Source organism: Sinocyclocheilus rhinocerous, unplaced genomic scaffold (genome assembly GCF_001515625.1).
Source record: "Sinocyclocheilus rhinocerous isolate Xijiao unplaced genomic scaffold, SAMN03320098_v1.1 scaffold1899, whole genome shotgun sequence".
Taxonomy (NCBI): domain Eukaryota; kingdom Metazoa; phylum Chordata; class Actinopteri; order Cypriniformes; family Cyprinidae; genus Sinocyclocheilus; species Sinocyclocheilus rhinocerous.
Window position 1 is genome coordinate 117,520 of NW_015660895.1, and position 19,222 is coordinate 136,741.

At 38.3% G+C, this 19,222-nt stretch overlaps 1 protein-coding gene across 1 annotated transcript in view; it reads right to left on the reverse strand.

Annotated features, from left to right (window-relative positions):
• Positions 1 to 2,656: 2,656 nt before the first annotated feature.
• Positions 2,657 to 19,222, reverse strand: part of LOC107726123 (phosphatidylinositol 4,5-bisphosphate 3-kinase catalytic subunit beta isoform-like) — a 64,092-nt gene continuing 47,526 nt past the window's right edge. The window contains exons 11-23 of the mRNA XM_016535627.1: positions 15,055 to 15,105; positions 13,317 to 13,505; positions 13,110 to 13,231; positions 12,877 to 13,020; positions 12,664 to 12,763; positions 10,845 to 11,029; positions 9,949 to 10,058; positions 9,780 to 9,858; positions 8,813 to 8,980; positions 6,656 to 6,779; positions 6,296 to 6,441; positions 6,043 to 6,175; positions 2,657 to 4,097 (exon numbers count right to left, since the gene is read on the reverse strand). Of these exons, the coding sequence (XP_016391113.1) occupies positions 3,966 to 4,097; positions 6,043 to 6,175; positions 6,296 to 6,441; positions 6,656 to 6,779; positions 8,813 to 8,980; positions 9,780 to 9,858; positions 9,949 to 10,058; positions 10,845 to 11,029; positions 12,664 to 12,763; positions 12,877 to 13,020; positions 13,110 to 13,231; positions 13,317 to 13,505; positions 15,055 to 15,105 (1,683 nt within the window). The 3' untranslated portion in view covers positions 2,657 to 3,965. The remainder of the gene's footprint in view (positions 4,098 to 6,042; positions 6,176 to 6,295; positions 6,442 to 6,655; positions 6,780 to 8,812; positions 8,981 to 9,779; positions 9,859 to 9,948; positions 10,059 to 10,844; positions 11,030 to 12,663; positions 12,764 to 12,876; positions 13,021 to 13,109; positions 13,232 to 13,316; positions 13,506 to 15,054; positions 15,106 to 19,222) is intronic.

A 19,222-nucleotide genomic window follows, 5' to 3' on the forward strand; every position in this document is an offset into this window, starting at 1 on the left:
TGAGCGTATCTCAGTTTACTCAGTCATTTCCCTCGAATCACCACATCATGATAAATTACTTGAAAATGACAACATTTATGCACATTTTTTCCAAGAATACATTAAACAATTCTAACTGAGTCCGGTTGAAGCATATTAAACTCAACACAACAACGTAATCCCGATAGAATAGGAATAAAGTCATGAATCCGAGTCATCTCTTGTTTAATATGTAGCCTACTTCCCAGGGCACATTATACAACGTAGCCTACGTTTAAGCCATCACGTTAATAATGCAAAGGAGAGCATGCAGAAAATACAATATTACTTTAATAATAATAATAGCGGGAAAAAAAATCACGTGGAGAGTCATAATGCACAGCCAGCACCAAACAGACAGAAAGGCAAAACTAAGTGAATTATAACTGTCACCATTTAGAATTAAACAAACTTGTATTTGTGATTACCCGAGCTGACGCAAAAAGTTAATTGTGAAATGTTTGCACTTTGTAGAGTAAAGTATCGGCAGTTCAAGCATTTTCATAATCTCTCTGTTGTCACAGGAAAAACATTTACCCTGCAAGTGCCAATCCGAAAGCCATAAACACGGAAGTGTGAAAAAGGCTAATTGGTTCAATTGATTCAATGCTTCGAAAAGTTTCGTTTCTCCCATCACTACTGTATGCCAGTGGTTCTTATCTCCAGTCCAGGGTAGCCAATGGTCTTCACATTTTCTATTGCTTTGCTCGAAACCGTACCCTCATTCACTATTAACTCAATTCCTGGTGTGCCACAGCAATGCACAGTTTTGCTCCAACCCTAATCAGTCACACCTGATCCAGCTAATCAAGGTCTTCAGGATCACTAGAAACTTCCAAGTAGGTGTGAGTTGGCGCTGGTTGGAACTAAACTCTGCAGAGCTGTGGCCCTCTGGGAATTGAGTTTGAGACCACTGCCCTACACCAGTGGTTCTCAAACCTGTCCTGGAGGACCCCCAGCCCTGCACATTTTTTATGTCTCCCTTATCTAACACACCTGATTCAACTCATCAGCTCGTTAGTAGAGACTGCAAGACATGAATTGGTGTGTCTGATAAGAGAAACATACAAAATGTGCAGGGCTAGGGGTCCTCCAGGACAGGTTTGAGAACCCCTGCCCTACACTAATGTACTAGGGAGTGAATGAAAACGAGTGAGCAAATTCAGACACAGTGCAGCAGAAGGGCTGCTGCTTTTGCACAGTTTGTGCTGTTTAATAATCATTTGAAACCTTGGCAAACTGGCTGCTCCAGTAGTTAAGAAAATACTTATATTGAACTCTGTCGTGGAAACTAGAATGTATAAACCTTAATTAAACAATTTAATAATCAATTAAAAAGAAATGTATACCTGTATAATACTGTATTATGCCAAACCCACATTGGACCAGCGGTTTGGAAAATAGATAAATGGATGATTCAGCTGCAGGCGCCATCTTCTGGCGAGATTTGGGAATTTATTCAGCACGAACCTCACAGTGCATTAGGGGTATTCTCTAGCCGAGTGTACACTCGTTATTGCAGTGCATTACGTGATTGATTGAGTGCACTTGATAATGTCCACTATGGTTTTGGACCCCACTACATATGGCTGTCCTCTCAAAATGTGCCCTATTTAAGGGTATAGGGGGCAATTTTGGACACAGCCTCTGTCTCTCATATCTGAAACAGTCAGTTCAGTCCATGGAGCCGAGAACCACCGCTGTATACAGTACAGTGTATATAAAAAGTATTCAAATCTTTTTCGTGTTTTGTTGTTTTACAGCAATAATCAGGGTTTAATTTAGGTAAAGCTTCAGAGGATGTAAGGGTATTTTTCACGAGGATCATGAACTGTGGACATGACTGATAAAAAAAAAAATGGAGACTTATAAAATTGTTCTTTATATATTTATATAAATATTTTTAATTAAACTCACAAAAATGACATTTCTAATCTCACATGTTGAACAAAAGATATTTTTTTCACACTTTTGTGCAGGTCTGTGTAAATAAATGTATTAACGGGTAGTTGCATAAATAGTAGATATATTGGTTGGTCTGTACCTAGAACAGCTCAGTTCACTCAAAAATCATATGCTGTCTATAAATTGATGGGGTCCAAAAGTTTCAAAAAGGACTGGTTGCATAAAAATAATCCTTAACTGCAGTGATTTAATCCAAGTGTCTTTTATTTTGGACCAAACTCTAAAATGGTTTTGAACTTTTTTCAATAATTTATTTTTTTCTAAATCAAATTGAAATTATAAAGGAGAGTTCAATGAAAACAACTTTAATAGTATTTCCATAAAATGGGCAAGACAGAGCAAAGCCTGTATTAAAAGTTTCAGTGAAATCAAAGGTCATCAGTGTAACATACAGCAGCATGAGCGCACACACTCTCAAAATAGGTTTACAGTTGCACTTTTACATTTGCATATTGCACCAAGGCATATAGCATAAGGAGTAGGGCCAATGGACATTCAAATATAACCTGTTCTAGTGTAAAATGAAATTTATTTTATAGGCACAAATCTTACTCTCTCATATACCATAACAGCACAGGAAATGAACGCATAATTCTCTGGAATGTTGGTCCTAGAATCTTTGCATTGCTCTTAATAATCTCATTATATCACAGTACAGACTTTCTTCCCATTCACACATATAGATATTCAGTGTAAAAATAACATGCTCAGTGCATCAATGCATCCCTAGTCACACAGCCAAAAAGAGAAGCAGCACTAGAGACAGCATGTTATGTGTAGTAAAAAAAAAAACATTGATAATTACTCTCTGTGCTTTACAATATAGGCATTAATAATCAGTAATTACTACTGCCTGAGCTGTCAGTAGACAGTAGCTGTCATGACCGTTAGACCTCCCCTTTTTGGTCCTCTGAGTCTTTTGTGCAGATATTCTGAGTAAACAGGCGGTTGAAATTGTGAGTTTTGATATGCAGGCATATAGTAAAGCCCATATAAATTTGTGAATTACTCTTAAAATAACAGGCACCAAAAATGAGCAATTTTCATGGTCTAAACCACTAAACAACGGGTTTGGCTACAATGCTGTGCTTACGTATATATGCGGGATTTTTTATTTTTATGGCTAGCACCAAAGAACAAACTACATGAGCTTTTCTCAACACAGAGAGGAAAGGAAGGTCCTTCATCTACACAGAGTTTGTTCAAAGTGATCCTCATTGAATATCTGTGTGTGAAGACATCCCTTTTTTTTTTTTTATTACAGCCATTTCTGCTATATATAAAGTAGTACTGTGGTATATAGGAACAGTGCTTTACTATTACAACATTTAAAACTCATCAAATATTTATACCTATAACATGATTCCAGTGTTTTTAAGACTAATCCTCATAATAAAGTAGTCTGGCACATACAGTTAAAAAAAGTTTCTTGTGCAGTGAGGCACATGTTTACCTTTTGGTATGATAAGATGCACTTTCTCTAAGCTTGTGCTTTGATTTGTCCATTTTCAAAAGTCTGAGTCCCAACATGTTAACATGGTTGTACAATAAATATCTTCTTTCTGGATGGCCAAAACTTGCGTTGTTGCGCCATGTTTTAGGGACTCCTGTTTTTCTCTAGAAGGGTGTGCTGGAGTTACTTATTGTTTGACATTTCAGTGGAGGAAGAAAAAGCTGAAATTTTCTCTTTTGTTACCTTGTATAAGGCAATTATATCCGATGTCAAGTCAGGGTTTTCTATGGTTCTCCTGTGGTCAGAGGCAGTTTGATATTCAACAGAATAAAGAAAGCGTAGAAGCTTACAAGTTTTTCGTTTATTCCTGCAGACTCCAGTCTTTTGAAGATCACTTAGATCCATGCGATTTGGCCATCGATTTCAAAAGATCATAAATAAGTTGTATATCACTGTTTTTCTGCACTTAATAGTGCTTTATGGTGAACCCTGACTTCAGTTTGGAGCCTGATGTTGTGTTTCCCTCGGTTTATGAAGGGTGAGCCACAATGTGGGCCATCCAGTTGACTTTGGTGGTCCAACTCTCTCGCAGAGCTTCATCAAACTTCTGCCGGAACTGTTTGAGGGCCTCCTCATCAGTTTTACCTAATGCCAGAGAGTCCTGGTAGACATAAACATACGGCTGATGTCATTATGTATATGCAATTATTTTATTTAATTTAATTTTCTAAACCACCACATTTAACACAGCTATGCATTAACCTAAATTGATGTTATAATGGTTTCATTATGTTCTCTGTCCCTTTTTTGCAGGACACTAACTCAAAAACATAAACAAATAGAGACATTATGACAGGTATATAAACAAAGGTTCAGATCAACATAGTAGCATATTATATATAACTGACAGGGCAATTTTAAGTATTTACGGGAATCGGGCATAAGTTTTTTTTTTTTTTTTACAAAGAAAATTGCTTCTTTGCCTCCACCTCTCTTCTCCACCCCCTTTTCTTTCCACTCTCTTCTCCCTCCCAACCTCCCTGCCAGCAAAGGTGGAGACAGTAAGAGAGAAGATGATAATAATAACAATGTCTTTAAAGGTGGAAGTGAGAGAAAATTAAAAGAGGAGAAAAATTAATATTTCAATGAATACATAAAGACAAGATGGTATGGTAGTAATATGAGCAATAATGTATTTATGATTAACGGAATTTACTGAGGTACATTAAGCACTGCAATGTTTTTTCACATACACATGCATACAGTATATGAGGCATGAATAAGCTTGCAGTGAACTTGCAATAAGCTTGCAATAAATGCATTTGTCTTGAGTGCAAGTTGCTAGTCCCATTTTAAATATCTTGTGTTGTGTAAAATGTGTTCTATGTAAGATTTTATACTGGATCAGTTGTATGTTTGTATTAGTAGTTATGTTGAATGTATTTCTGTAGAGTAGTTTTCAGAATTTCTGATCTGTGGTGATGAAATTAAAGTGCACTGATTACTAATGTTTTTGATGGGTTCTAATTAAAAGTGGTTGTTCTATGGTCCAATCTTTAATTGTTTCTTTGATTTGATTTAACTGAATTTTGATTTGTAAGTAATAGTAATCATAAACTATAGTAAATAGTATTGTTCATTAATAACTGAGATAGCTAAGATTAGTAAGTAGTGATTTGTTGATAATTAAGTCAGGGTCTTTTAAAGTGTTTTCAGGCGTATTGAAGGATTAATATTTTTCCCAATAAAATCTGCACTAACTGCCCTATTTAATCAGGTAAACCATTTCTTTGGTGGCTGCACTGGAGTCATGTAAATAAATAATTAATAATATAGACAAAGTACACATTTTAACTTGCAATACAGCATATGATGGAGAGATATTTGTGCATTCAACAAATTAAATCATCTTGTGTCATATTTCTTACAGCAGAATGAAATAGGTAGAAAGGTTAGATCTAATCAATGTGTAAATGCAAGTATCATTTCCCATATAGTATACAGAATATACTAAAAAATAAAGACTGAAAATATAAGCTTTCTTTAGATGCAGCATCTAATACAAGTGTAATTGATTTCAACATGCAATGAATGCAACATAAAATCCCTAAGACATATATATATTTTTATTTTCCGATGAACATGCAAAGATAATTTTTAAATGCTTGAGATAGCTGTTTACTTTACAGAAATGATGGTACTTTCTGGTCATCTTCAAACTTGACCATGTTGCCTACAAATATAGTAAAGTTGACCATCAATATACAGTTTGTGTACAGTATGGGCTACTCTCTTTTTTTGCATATTAAAAATTTGCTGTTAATTTACTCAACCTCAGGCCAGTTCCAGCTGTTGTGGTTTTTGCCAAGAAAAGATTTTCAGTGAACTGCTTAAATTTCTGTTCCTCATATGACCTGGACATATATGTTTAGATTATTTTAATGGTGCTTTTTCAGTCATTTTGGAGCTTGACAGCCCCATTACTTTTTATTTACCATTTCATGGAACAGAATAGGAAGAAGAAGAAACGTCATATGGGTTCACTTAATCTCAGAATGAACAAAATTACAATTCTCATTTTCATGTTGCACTGGACATGTCTTTACCTTTAAATACTGGATATCTTTGACAGAAGTAAGCTCTGGCAGGCCTGCTGTGAGCATCAGAGCAAAGAGTGTGATGAACAGATTTCCATTCTTTCTCAGAATCAGATACGCCTCCTCACAGTATTGCCTAAAACTACACACATATACAAAGCACTGTTAAATTAGCATCCTATATCATTAGAAATGATGTACAAATTGTGCATTAAGAGTGAGTGAGATAATATGAAACACACAAAGTCAGTTTTTCACTAACTTTCCAAATTTCTCGGTGTTGCCTGTTTTTCCCTGTTGAATCACGTGGATGAAGTCATGTGTGAGGATGAAAGGAACACGTTCACGCTTGATCCCAAACTTGGACTTAAAGTTTCCTAGGATATGGCCGAAGTCTATGTGGAAGAGCTGAATTGCACACACACATTAAATAAATAATAAATATCAATACGATAATTATCCTTTTAATCTAAAAATAATCAAATTTCATTTAAACTATTTTAATCAACAGAAAACCACGAAAGATTAAGTAAGAGTAAGAGTGCCATTTTCAAGCAGCATATATCTTCTGGGAAAAATTACATTCACGTGGCTTCAAGTATAGAATGGTTTTCCAACTTACCTGCCCTGTACTGCGAACCATGATGTTGTCACTATGCCGATCACCAATGCCCAAGACGTAGGTGGCAACACAATAACCAGCACACGACAGAGTGAACTCCTCAATGGCTTTGTCCAAAGCATCTCTGTCAACACATCACATCACAAATTAGTTTCGACTCAAACAGCAACTATACAGGTGCATCTCAATAAATTAGAATGTCGTGGAAAAGTTCATTTCAGTAATTCAACTCAAATTGTGAAACTCGTGTATTAAATAAATTCAATGCACACAGACTGAAGTAGTTTAAGTCTTTGGTTCTTTTAATTGTGATGATTTTGGCTCACATTTAACAAAAACCCACCAATTCACTCTCAACAAATTAGAATACTTCATAAGACCAATAAAAAAAAAAATTTTTAGTGAATTGTTGGCCTTCTGGAAAGGATGTTCATTTACTGTACATGTACTCAACTTCTTCGGTAGGGGCTCCTTTTGCTCTAATTACTGCCTCAATTCGGCGTGGAATGGAGGTGATCAGTTTGTGGCACTACTGAGGTGGTATGGAAGCCCAGGTTTATTTGACAGTGGCCTTCAGCTCATCTGCATTTTTTGGTCTCTTGTTTCTCATTTTCCTCTTGACAATACCCCATAGATTCTCTATGGGGTTCAGGTCTGGTGAGTTTGCTGGCCAGTCAAGCACACCAACACCATGGTCATTTAACCAACTTTTGGTGCTTTTGGCAGTGTGGGCAGGTGCCAAATCCTGCTAGAAAATGAAATCAGCATCTTCAAAAAGCTGGCCAGCAGAAGGAAGCATGAAGTGCTCCAAAATGTCTTGGTAAACGGGTGCAGTGACGTTGGTTTTCAAAAAACACAATGGACCAACACCAGCAGATGGCATTGCACCCCAAATCATCACAGACTGTGGAAACTTAACACTGGACTTCAAGCAACTTGGGCTATGAGCTTCTCCACCCTTCCTCCAGACTCTAGGACCTTGGTTTCCAAATGAAATACAAAACTTGCTCTCATCTGAAAAGAGGACTTTGGACCACTGGGCAACAGTCCAGTTCTTCTCCTTAGCCCAGGTAAGACGCCTCTGACTTTGTCTGTGGTTCAGGAGTGGCTTAACAAGAGGAATACGACAACTGTGGCCAAATTCCTTGACACGTCTGTGTTTGGTGGCTCTTGATGCCTTGACCCCAGCCTCAGTTCATTCCTTGTGAAGTTCACTCAAATTCTTGAATCGATTTTGCTTGACAATCCTCATAAGGCTGCGGTTCTCTCGGTTGGTTGTGCATCTTTTTCTTCCACACTTTTTCCTTCCACTCAACTTTCTGTTAACATGCTTGGATACAGCACTCTGTGAACAGCCAGCTTCTTTGGCAATTAATGTTTGTGGCTTACCCTCCTTGTGGAGGGTGTCAATGATTGTCTTCTGGATAACTGTCAGATCAGCAGTCTTCCCCCTGATTGTGTAGCCTAGTGAACCAAACTGAGAGATCATTTTGAAGGCTCAGGAAACCTTTGCAGGTGTTTTGAGTTGATTAGCTGATTGGCATGTCACCATGTTCTAATTTGTTGAGATAGTGAATTGGTGGGTTTTTGTTAAATGTGAGCCAAAATCATCACAATTAAAAGAACCAAAGACTTAAACTACTTCAGTCTGTGTGCATTGAATTTATTTAATACACAAGTTTCACAATTTGAGTTGAATTACTGAAATAAATGAACTTTTCCACGACATTCTAATTTATTGAGATGCACCTGTATTTAATAAGAACATGACTACTGTCACTTCTAATATAAAAGTTAATATGGCCAAGAACTGCTAGGATGCTAGAGCTAGATAAGATTATTTTGCAACATCAAGCTTTACCATTCAAAACAAATTATCTTTAGTAATACTGAAATTCACAATAAGAGATGGCAACCACATGAAGGCTGCTAATCAAAAGATTCAGAGGTCATTATTGTTAAAAAATGATTGCTTTCCATTACAACTTGCATGCATATTTACAATGTTATGATGGCAAATTAAACACAAAATTGTAAAAAAGTTTTACACAATATTTACTCAATTCACAAATATATTGAAAAACAGGTAACTAATGTAATCAAATAATCAAAAACTGTTCATGTGACACATCATCGTCTACTACATGTCCAACTCACCCAGAGTTCTTGTCTTTAAGCCAGTTCAGTAGAGCATCTTTATTGAAGGCAGCAGCGGCGGCCATGTTGCTGCTTGTTTTTTGGATGTTCGCAATGGTATCAGCTGATGACACAACCTCAATCAGACCAGAGCGATCTCCTGTCGCCAAGCAACCATAAGGCACAATTCTACAAGACATTTATGAAAAAAAGAAGAAAAAAAAAATATATATACAATTTGAAAAAACATTGCGTAAAAAGATCTGATGCAGTGTGCACATTAGGGCTGCACAATAAATCGAAATGGAATCGAGATCACGATTCGACAGAAGCTACGATTGTCATGCGTATCTTTCAGTGAATTTTTTAACAAAATGCGCATGACAATCGCATTCGATTAATCGTGAATGTAATTCCGCAAATGGACACTTCATTAATTTTCACAATTTATTTTAATATTGAGAGCCGTAATAGATTTTGTTCAATTGTGCAGGGGCATTTTTTGCTCCTTTATTTTGAATTTGTCTGGCATTTTTTGTTCAGTTTGGTGGCATTTTTGCTAATTATTTTCCAACTCTGCACATCATATATGTGGCATTGTTTCTAATGTCAACAGGCATTCAAGTACAATAATTTAATTGTTAGGTTTATAAATGTAATGCAAAGACATCTGTAGTATGCTTCCAAATCTACTTTCAATGATTGAGGACAACATATTCTGAATATTAAGTGTGAAGTAATGGAAACGGGGCATCACAACTCAAACATATTTTGATTGCATATCCAAAAGCATATTCAATTAAACAATGTTCAGTGGAGAAGAAAATGTTGAACATGAGTGTCTCTTCTCAAATTACTTAACATTTCCCTTCTTAACCACATGTAAATCTAATTCACTCAACACTCGCACACTTACAAATAGAAACATAAGGATCAACAGAATATACACAGATTCTTAGACAGACAGACAGACAGACACACACTTTACCTGAGGTCCAAGTTAGCCTCCTTCCATAGCAGATCCATCAACCTTAAGATCTGTAAAGTCAACATGTCCTGCCGCAGGTCTGAGAAAGGCAGACATTAAAAAGTTTATTTAATCTAATCTTGTGACAGTGTTTTGTCTTTGCCTATTATCTGAGCCATCTGTCTCTCACCATCTCCATTTTTGAAGATGATGCCCACTGTGTCTCCTCCCAACAGCTTGTTGTTGTAAACAATCCACAGAGGTTTCATTTTAGAGTCCATGTACTTACACCTCTCCACACTGGCAGAGAAATAGGAAAGTTAGAGGTAAAGTTCTTCTTACTGTTGTATGCAGTGTTTTGTCTGAAATTTCTGCAACAATTTAATAACATTAATTATCAACATAAAAATGTTTGTCTATAAAATTTTCCATCAAAATATAACAACACGCTCAGTCCATTCATTTTCAGTAACAAAAGTGATTCATCCTACAACGTTCCATAAAGAGAAAAGCAATAAAAAAAAGTTTAATCTCTTCCATGTGAAATCAAGTGTGCTCCTGGAGGGCCATCTTGCAAAGTTTAGCTCCAAACTTAACAGAATACAACAGACCAAGCTAACCGGTCTCATGTCTGAATATGCCTACTATACTATGTGAAGAGCAGTACGTGAAATCAGTAGTATGTCCAAATTTACAGTATTCATAACAGTATTCCGGATTAGCATTAATATTCAACAATGTTTGTCTATATAATCTTCCATCAAATTATAACTGACTGGGTCTTTAAAACCACTTTCATTTTCAGCTGACGTCACTAACCCCAATTATTTCTTAACTCCTCCCCCCAACCACCTGCCATACAGAGACAACCTTTTCTAACCTGATTATTATGGAAGTATAAAGGCCTTTGCATATTTACTTTTTTATTAAAGTTATTTTATTAATATTTAATTTTTATTAATTATGAAAATAAACAATTCCTCCACCAACTGATATAGTTCATTAATCTTATTTATGATGTTCAGTGTACTAGTTTGAAAACACTGTATGCATAAAACAACACACACACACACACACAGATCTTACTGTACTCCAGCGAGCAATATGTTGGGGTTGAGAGGTGATTGCAGGTCGGAAAGTGTCTCGATGAATCCCGTCTGTCTAAGGCAAGTCATCATGGCCTCTTTAAGATGAGCTTGTTTTGTCTTAGTTTTTATGGTGCCCAATTTAATCAGCTCACTTACAGCTTTCAGCTTATTGAGAGCTTCAACCTTCAAAATAATTACAAAAACACCATAATGTTAAGTTCCACATAAAAACAATCACATAAAAAATAAAAAAAAATACCAAGATGAAAATAAAATCTAATACACACTTTGAGTGTTTTTTTTTTTTTTAATTTAGAATGAAGAAATGTGCAAAAAACAATGATGCAAACACATTTAATGAATAAATTCATTTATATCAAAACAATAACATGTTTTGATGCCTAAACAAATCACATTGGATGGAAACACTGATTCTACTTTTTTTGGTTTGCATTAATGAAATACACTTGCATGGAATCCCAGCTAGTATGTCATTGTTCAAGCTGAAAAGCCTGTAGTTCTTTGAAGGAATGTACACTTTACAATCTAGAACTTAATACCATAAATGTTTAGTGATTTTTAGATGCTGGAAGAGTAAGGAGGCCTATAGATGTTTTAAAATTACAAAAAAAAGTGACTGATCCTAGTGGAAGTCCCATAAAGTGGTAAGCGATAAAAAGTTTAGTCTCTTCCATTTTAAATCAGGTGTGTCCAGTCCTGCTCCTGGAGGGCCAACTTGCAGATTTTAGAACCAACCTTAATTAAACTCACCAGAAGAAGCTAATCAGGTCTCGTGTCTGAATATGCTTACTATACTAAGTGAAAAGCAGTATGTGTATTGAGCAGTATGACCAAATTTACAGTAAATACTTCAAGCGATTCTAAAGTACAACTCCAATACGTCACTATTCCATGAGGCCACAGGAGAGCAGGCTTGAGTGACAAGCAAGCTGCAAAATTCTTCATCAAATCAAACTCTAAACAGTACACAATGTTTTATGCCGTGAAGGTCTGCAATATTATCATAAGGCAGTTGTGTTAGAGCAGGCTGCAGCCAAACTCTGCAGGAAGGTGGAAATCTTATTTTTGACAATGCATCAAAGAAGAGGTGACTCATTCTGTGATCATTTGAACTGTACTTTTGACTTTATTGTGAAATGTCCAGCTGCCATTGTTGGCAAGCTTTGTTTCTTAAGTACTGTTCCTCTTTGCTAATAAGTTTGTCCATGTCTGGCATTTGCTCTTGTTATTTTTGACACCGTTCCCTTTAACATATAAAAATTTGCTGACCGGTAGTTGGCCTCTTTGAACCTCTGTTAGTAGTGTTGCTTTAACTCACTTATCAGAATGCAAACCAATGTCCATTACAGCTGACTCAAGTTTGTAGCTGTATTTGTGATTGGGATGTAAAAACTTTGTTTTAATGTTGCTTTGACCTACATCTATAATCTGATTATAGTATTCTGTAGTATAGTACAGGGGTGGCGAACGTCAGTCCTGGAGAGCCGCAGCCCTGCAGAGTTTTGCTTCAACCCTAATTAAACACACCTGAACAAGCTAATCAAGGTCTGAACAGTTACTAGAAAGCTACAGGCAGGTGAGTTTTAATTAGGGTTGGAGATGAACTCTGCAGGGCTGCGGCTCTCCAGGACCGGAGTTCGCCACCGCTGGTATAGTATATAGCATAGTATATAGTAGTATAGTATTCTATAACCCCAATAGTATTCTGAATTATAAAATACAATAAATGCTACCTCTGAATGAAATTTAAAAAAGAAAATGAGAAAATGAAACGAGAAAAAATGAAAATAATGCACCTGTTTTTTGAGAACTTCTATGTGTGGGATGCAGCCTCGGCAGTATGCTTCCAAAATCAGAGCAAAATGAACCGACACGGCTGGCATGTACATTTCAGACCTGTAATGTACAACACACGCAATCATAAATTCTAGTTTCTGCATAAGCATATTGAAATACCAGGTGAACTAAAGTATTTACATATTCCAGCTTCTTTACATGTATACACTTGCCTGAGATGCCAGAAGAGGAAGTGGCCAATCTTACGGCTGGACTGAGCGCGTTCCAGGAGGAAACGGCTGAGGGCGCAGTCATAGTATGGCTCATAGCGCAACACCTGCACAAGCTGCAGTAAATACTGCAACAGCTCATCATCACTAACACACACAGAAACAAACATTTGGGATTTCAGCATTTCTTATGAGGTTCTTTGACAATGTGCTCTCTGACAGCTTGGACTTCTCACCTCATATCTCTGAGGCAGATGACTGCAAATTCTCTGACATATTGGTCAGGATAGTTGAAATCCAGAAGTTCTAGGGCATCTCGAGGGCTTAGTTTGGGCCAAATCTGCAGCAAAGCCTGTAGCTGCAGCACAACAGAGAGAATTTTGAAATGCTTGAGTTTCAACACATCTGTTGGTTAATGTGGATGTGTATGTTTGTGGGTATACCTGAGCCATGTCTTCATGTTTGCTCCATTTGACAGACAGCAGTAGTTTGGGGAGAGACTGAGGAAAGTTTTCTCTGCAGTCGTAGCGAAGTGTCCATATCAGATCTTTCTCATTCTCACAAAGCTGAGAGAGAGGATCCCTCTCCATGATCTCCTTTAGCTCTATGTAAAACTTCTTACCCCCACGACCCTACAGACATTCATTTCATTTGATTAGCGAGGCCTGGTTGAGTTGAGCTAGTAGTGTGTTGTCGCCATGCCCAAGAGATGCTGTTTCACAGATCTAATACCCTGATACACATGCAGTTGTTTACCTTCACAGACATAACCGTGCTTGAGTGATTTTCACATTATCTTGTGTGTATATGAAAGAGCATGCCCTTCAAAACCATATTTCATAAGTTCAAATGCAAAGAATAAACTCTTCATGATGACAAAGTATTGACAAGCATGTGAGCTTGAGCGCGATAGACATGATAATCAAAAACAAACAGATGTTTGTTGTTGCCATAGTAACCGAGGCACCAGCTGTAAGGGACGGCCTTATTCTGGAAAGAGGGGTAGGGAGCAGCAGCTCACTTGCATTTTAAGAGATACACATGAAAACAGTACGTTTTTGGTTTTAGCCAAAAACGGGCATTTTCAGCTTGATAAAATACTGTACATAATCAGTGAGTTATTTTGAGCTGAAACTTCACAGACACATTCTGGGGACACCTGAGGCCCATATTACATACAGGGGCAAAAAGGGCACAATAGGGCTGCTTTAAAGGGGTCATGAACTGAGAAACCAAAATTCCCTTGATCTTTTAACATATAAGTGGTCATTGTACTATGAAAACCTCCTGTAAGTTTCAGAACTCAAAACTTTCTTGTTAGTCTAAAAACAGCTTATATTGAAGGCAGTCTGCCAAAACGACAGCTTTTGGAATGTTCTACTCCATAATGTAATAGTGTGCATAAGCACCAGCTCCGCAGAAGAAGATCAACACCTGCTTCTACATCGCTGCCTGTTCATTGAAATCACCCAGTGATTCATGCATGCAGTGTTCACGAGAGAGGCAAATGCAGGTCTATGCAGAAACCAAACGATAAAGATGGCTCAGAAGACAACAAGACGCTGTGCAGTGCCAAGGTGTGGAAAAAACTGTCTTTGCATTGCCTTCCTTCTGATCTCAACATTAGGAAAAAGTGGATGAACTTTATTTTTAATGAAAATCCAGACAGCATCTGTAAAAACTTGGACCTTTGTTCATTTTATTTTACTGTGGATTTGTTTACAAACAAGTAAAAATTAGATGTGGGATTTTCAAAAAGATTGAAACTAAAAGACGATGCTGTGCCGACTATATTGGATCCGACAGTAATGTCGCAACATAAGTGTGAGTAACTGTTTTCATTACGTGGTCACTATTGCTTTGTCTCTTCTTACAGATTGTTTGATATTAATTGAGTTGTTTACGCATTACGCATGGCCTAAATCATAGCAGCATCCATCTATGAGGAATTTACACTGTCAAATATACACAACTATTTGCCAATCATAGCAGTGGGCATTTACTTCCGAGTCTACAATCTGCCATGCCTATTCAAACAGAGTGTTCTGATCTGAGGGGGGTTAAAAACAGGACAGAAAATAGCTTATTACTTCTAAGTGATTATGTTTTTTGATGTAAAAAATCTTGATAACATTATAAGTGGACCTCAGAGGACAGTACAAATTAAAAAACACATTTTACCATTGTCATGGAATCACTGGCTCCAGCTATTTCTGCAGCTTTTTCCAGGATCTATGGGAGAAGAAACAAACAAACAAACAAACAAACAAACAAAAAAACAATTATACATATCCGGTAACATGACAAGTGTTGCCTCATGTTTGATTATGAATGTCTGTAGTGTCAGACCCAGATGGCACACCAACGGATAGTTCACTGACCGTCTAATGCACACAAAAAGCTAAGCACTTGCTAAAATCAGTTGTGTGCCTGACTGCCTAGCAACATCCAGGTGTGAAAGTTCACATTTTTATTTTGTTCAAGCAGTTTTGTTTGAAACTCACAGTAGAAAGTCAGTCTCACATAACAGGACTTTTGCAAGGATACACCAAAATTTGGTCACCGATAAAATGCAACAGAATAAAATTCCACTACAAAAAAAAGTTTTTCTTTGAGACTGCCATGCTATTATTTTGTGTTTTTTTTACACGTTTGTATATACACTGTAATTATGTAATTACTAAAGTACCTAACAATACAGAACCTAACAATAACATTTGTAATCATAAATATATTTTCACACTGAATTTCCAAATTAATGTAGAAACAACATAAATACTGTATATATTAAATATTTGTTTAATGGCATACTTTTCCTGAGTGCTATGAATGAAGGAAAGCATCACTGATACCAATACCGATGCCTCTATTAAATAGATTTTTTTCCCAATTATCATTCAGCATTACAGTAAAACGTCTCAGGTTACGTATGTAACCATGGTTCCCTGGGAAGGGAATGAGACACTGCATGATAATTTGAAAAGTATAGATATTCGGTACAACAGGGAAGAACTGCAGAATATAATGTCATACAGATATTTTTAATATTATTAAAAAATTTTGTCGATCAATGGTGGCAATCAGTAGGCTAATTTCTAATGAAGAGACCAATTTGACCAATTTATTTTAATGTAGGCTTTTATACATATGTAAACATGATTTAATTACCATTATAACTAGCTATCTCACAAATTTTTGCTCACTCAGTGTTTTTTAAATTTTACAGTGGGGTAATTTTGGTGCAGTAGCACGAGATAGCTTGATTTCAAACTTTGAATTGAATAAAAAATGACAAGAAAGCAGTCAGTAATAAAATAAGAACAAATAAATTGCAGACAGAAACAATACTGTACTACATCGATGTTTCCTGTCGGCTCAATTTTTGAGTGGACTTTGCTGTTCCGATTCGCATGAACGGTATACGAGTGGAGCGACTGAGCGGAGCGCACACGCATAGAGCGGGATAATACGCAGAGCGTCACACCACGAGAAAAAGTGAAAACTGAGCGGTGAACTAATTTTCGGCAGCCAAAATTTCGTTGCATCTCTAATTATTGGCGACATCAGAAATGGATATTATATAATAGATGCTTTTTTGAACATTTTAGCAATTTAAAAATATTAAAAAAGGATTTTTTACACTGCACCTTTGCTCTCGACAGACGGCACCCTGGTTGGGAAACACTGCTCTAGAGGTCACTATGGGGAACGCCTTCAGCGTGACCGGTGTCTGAAGCATACATCTAAAAACAATAATAACATTGGCCGGTGAAAGCCTGTGACGTCATCACCCGGCGTGACCACAGCATAAAAGGGCGCCAAGAGAACACGTCATCCACTTCTTCGTCTGAAGATTACGTCCAAAGCATGGCAAGGGAACTAGAGGACGCAGTGTCTCGTTCCCTTCTCAGGGAGTCATGGTTACATACATAACCTGAGATGTTTCCTTCCAAGGGAACTTCGAACTGCATCCTCTAGAGGTCGCTATTGGGAACGGTATACCCACGCTGCCATGCTGAGGGGAGTGCATGCCAGACACCACGGCGAGCACTAGGCAAGGCAATGCAAGTTTATTTGTATAGCACATTTCATACACAATGGTAATTCAAAGTGCTTTACATAAAAGAAAAGAAAAAAATAATCACAACAATAAAACAAGGAATTTAAAAACTTTGAAAATGATTAAAAAAATTGATTTCAGAGGTTTAAAATGAATTTAAGAAAACGATTATACATCGAATATAGTGCAATCAGTTCGGACATCGCACAGTGCTCATTCAATGAATGCACAGCTAAACAGATGAAACTCCATTTGTACCAACTTTACCATACCATAGCATGGGAGTTGCCCCCAGGGATGCCTTGATGGCTGTCAGTGACATTATCCCCTCCGGCCAAGGGCCTGAGCTGCATACCCTAAAATAACTTACCTGTTAAAGGCTGGGCTGGGAAGCCCAGGCCTAGGGCAGAGCTCAAGGCTTGGAATCAGAAGAAAGAGATTCCTTTAAGGGGATATGGCCAGGTATCTAAAAAAAACAAACTAGACCCTGGCCTGCCATCCAGGGGGCTACCGCCAGTTCTGAATGAACCTGCTCAAAGAACTGACTCGATAGATCTTTGGTAGCAACACCCTGCTCCGAAATGCATCAACAGAGATACATAAGTTGAGTGGAGCCCAAAGTGAGAACCGGGGCCTAAACCAACTCAGAGAAAGGGACTGAGGCTGACAGCGCGTAACCCTTACCATACAGGATTTTAGAAAGTGTGCAGAATGCCTAGCGTGCACACTTACCACAATGTTGATTTTAGAAAGTACAGAAGCTCAGCGTGTGCACTTACCATAGCATGGATTTAGAGACACCATTGCTTAAGGGGTAACTGAAGCTGTCATAAGACCAGCCTAGGAACCCTACATGACTGTGGCACGCTCACAGAACAGACCCCGGAGCATCTGCTCACAGATGCCCAGAAGGGAGTGGCGTGCTTGCAAGAAGCTCTTCATGGTGAGGGGAGCACATCTAGCTCACTTAACAAGCAACCCGCCAGGGAGGCAGAAGATGGCCCAGCAGCCTGCTATCCGGAGTTCAAAAGAGCGGAGGCCCAACTTCAAAAATATAAGGGGGACTCAGACGCTCAATTTGAGAGCGACGTGCACTGCTGAGCTCGACCAACAAGGAGAGCAGCTTAACAGGGAGGCGGAGAGAGGCCTAGCAACCTGAGGCTGCTACTCAATGGAACTCAAACGAGCAGAGGACTCGAAGAGAGAAGTCTTCAGATGCTCAATCGGGAGCGGCAGGCTCAAAGACAACCCTCAGAGGTGAGGGGAGCACTGCCTGGCTTAACCCAAATAGAGGCAGCTTATCAGGGAGGCAGCAAGCAGCCCAACTACCTGATGTCACTGCCATTGGAGCTCAAGAGCGGAGGGTTTAACCCCTAGCAAGGAGAGAGAGGAACCCAGCTTGACCGAAGCGATCAATAGCCCAGGGTCAGAGGACCTAGCTCTCAAGTCGAGAGGAGGACTCAGACAGTCTGCCCAGGACCGGCGAACTCAAAAGGACCCTCCCGTAGTGAGGGGAGCGCAGCCATGTCCGGGTAGCAGATAGATAGCAAATGGGACATCAGAAATGGGATCCTGCTAGAAGGGGATCACACATTTCTACAGGGAACAACAGGGTCCCAAGATAGAGGCAACTGACCAAGGAGGCGACAGAGATGGGCCTAACAACTCAGTTTCGTTGCAAATGGAGTTTTAGGGAGCAGTGCTCTCGGCTCTCAAGCTGAGGCGGACCCTTACAGCACATACTGGGAGCGACTCATAGCTAACCCTCACAGTGAGGGGAGCACTTCTCAGCTCAACCAGAAGGCAGCACTAGATTAGTAGGGGTAACCCAGCAGGGCCCAATAAGAGACAGTCAACTGGTGCAGCTGGACACAATCTCATGCTCTCTCTCAATAGAGAGCGTGGTTCCCGTATAACCAGACCCTAGGGGTGTGCGATATGATGATTTTTGATTGTGGATGATAAAAATGTCTCCACGATCTGCTTTTGAAGAAATATCGTAGTATCGTGCTACAGCGCACATTCTATCAGTTGCATTTCTGGCGCCTCCGTCATATACTGTACAACGCAACATGCATTCACATCAGTGTTAAAGGAGACATATTATGCCCCTTTTTACAATATGTAATATAAGTCTCTGGTGTCCCCAGAATGTGTCTGAGAAGTTTAATCTCAAAATACCCTACAGATCATTTATTATATAATTTTGAAAATGCCTATTTTGAGTGGAAGCAGAAACACGCTGTTTTTCGTGCCTGTCTCTTTAAATGCAAATGAGCTGCTGCTCAC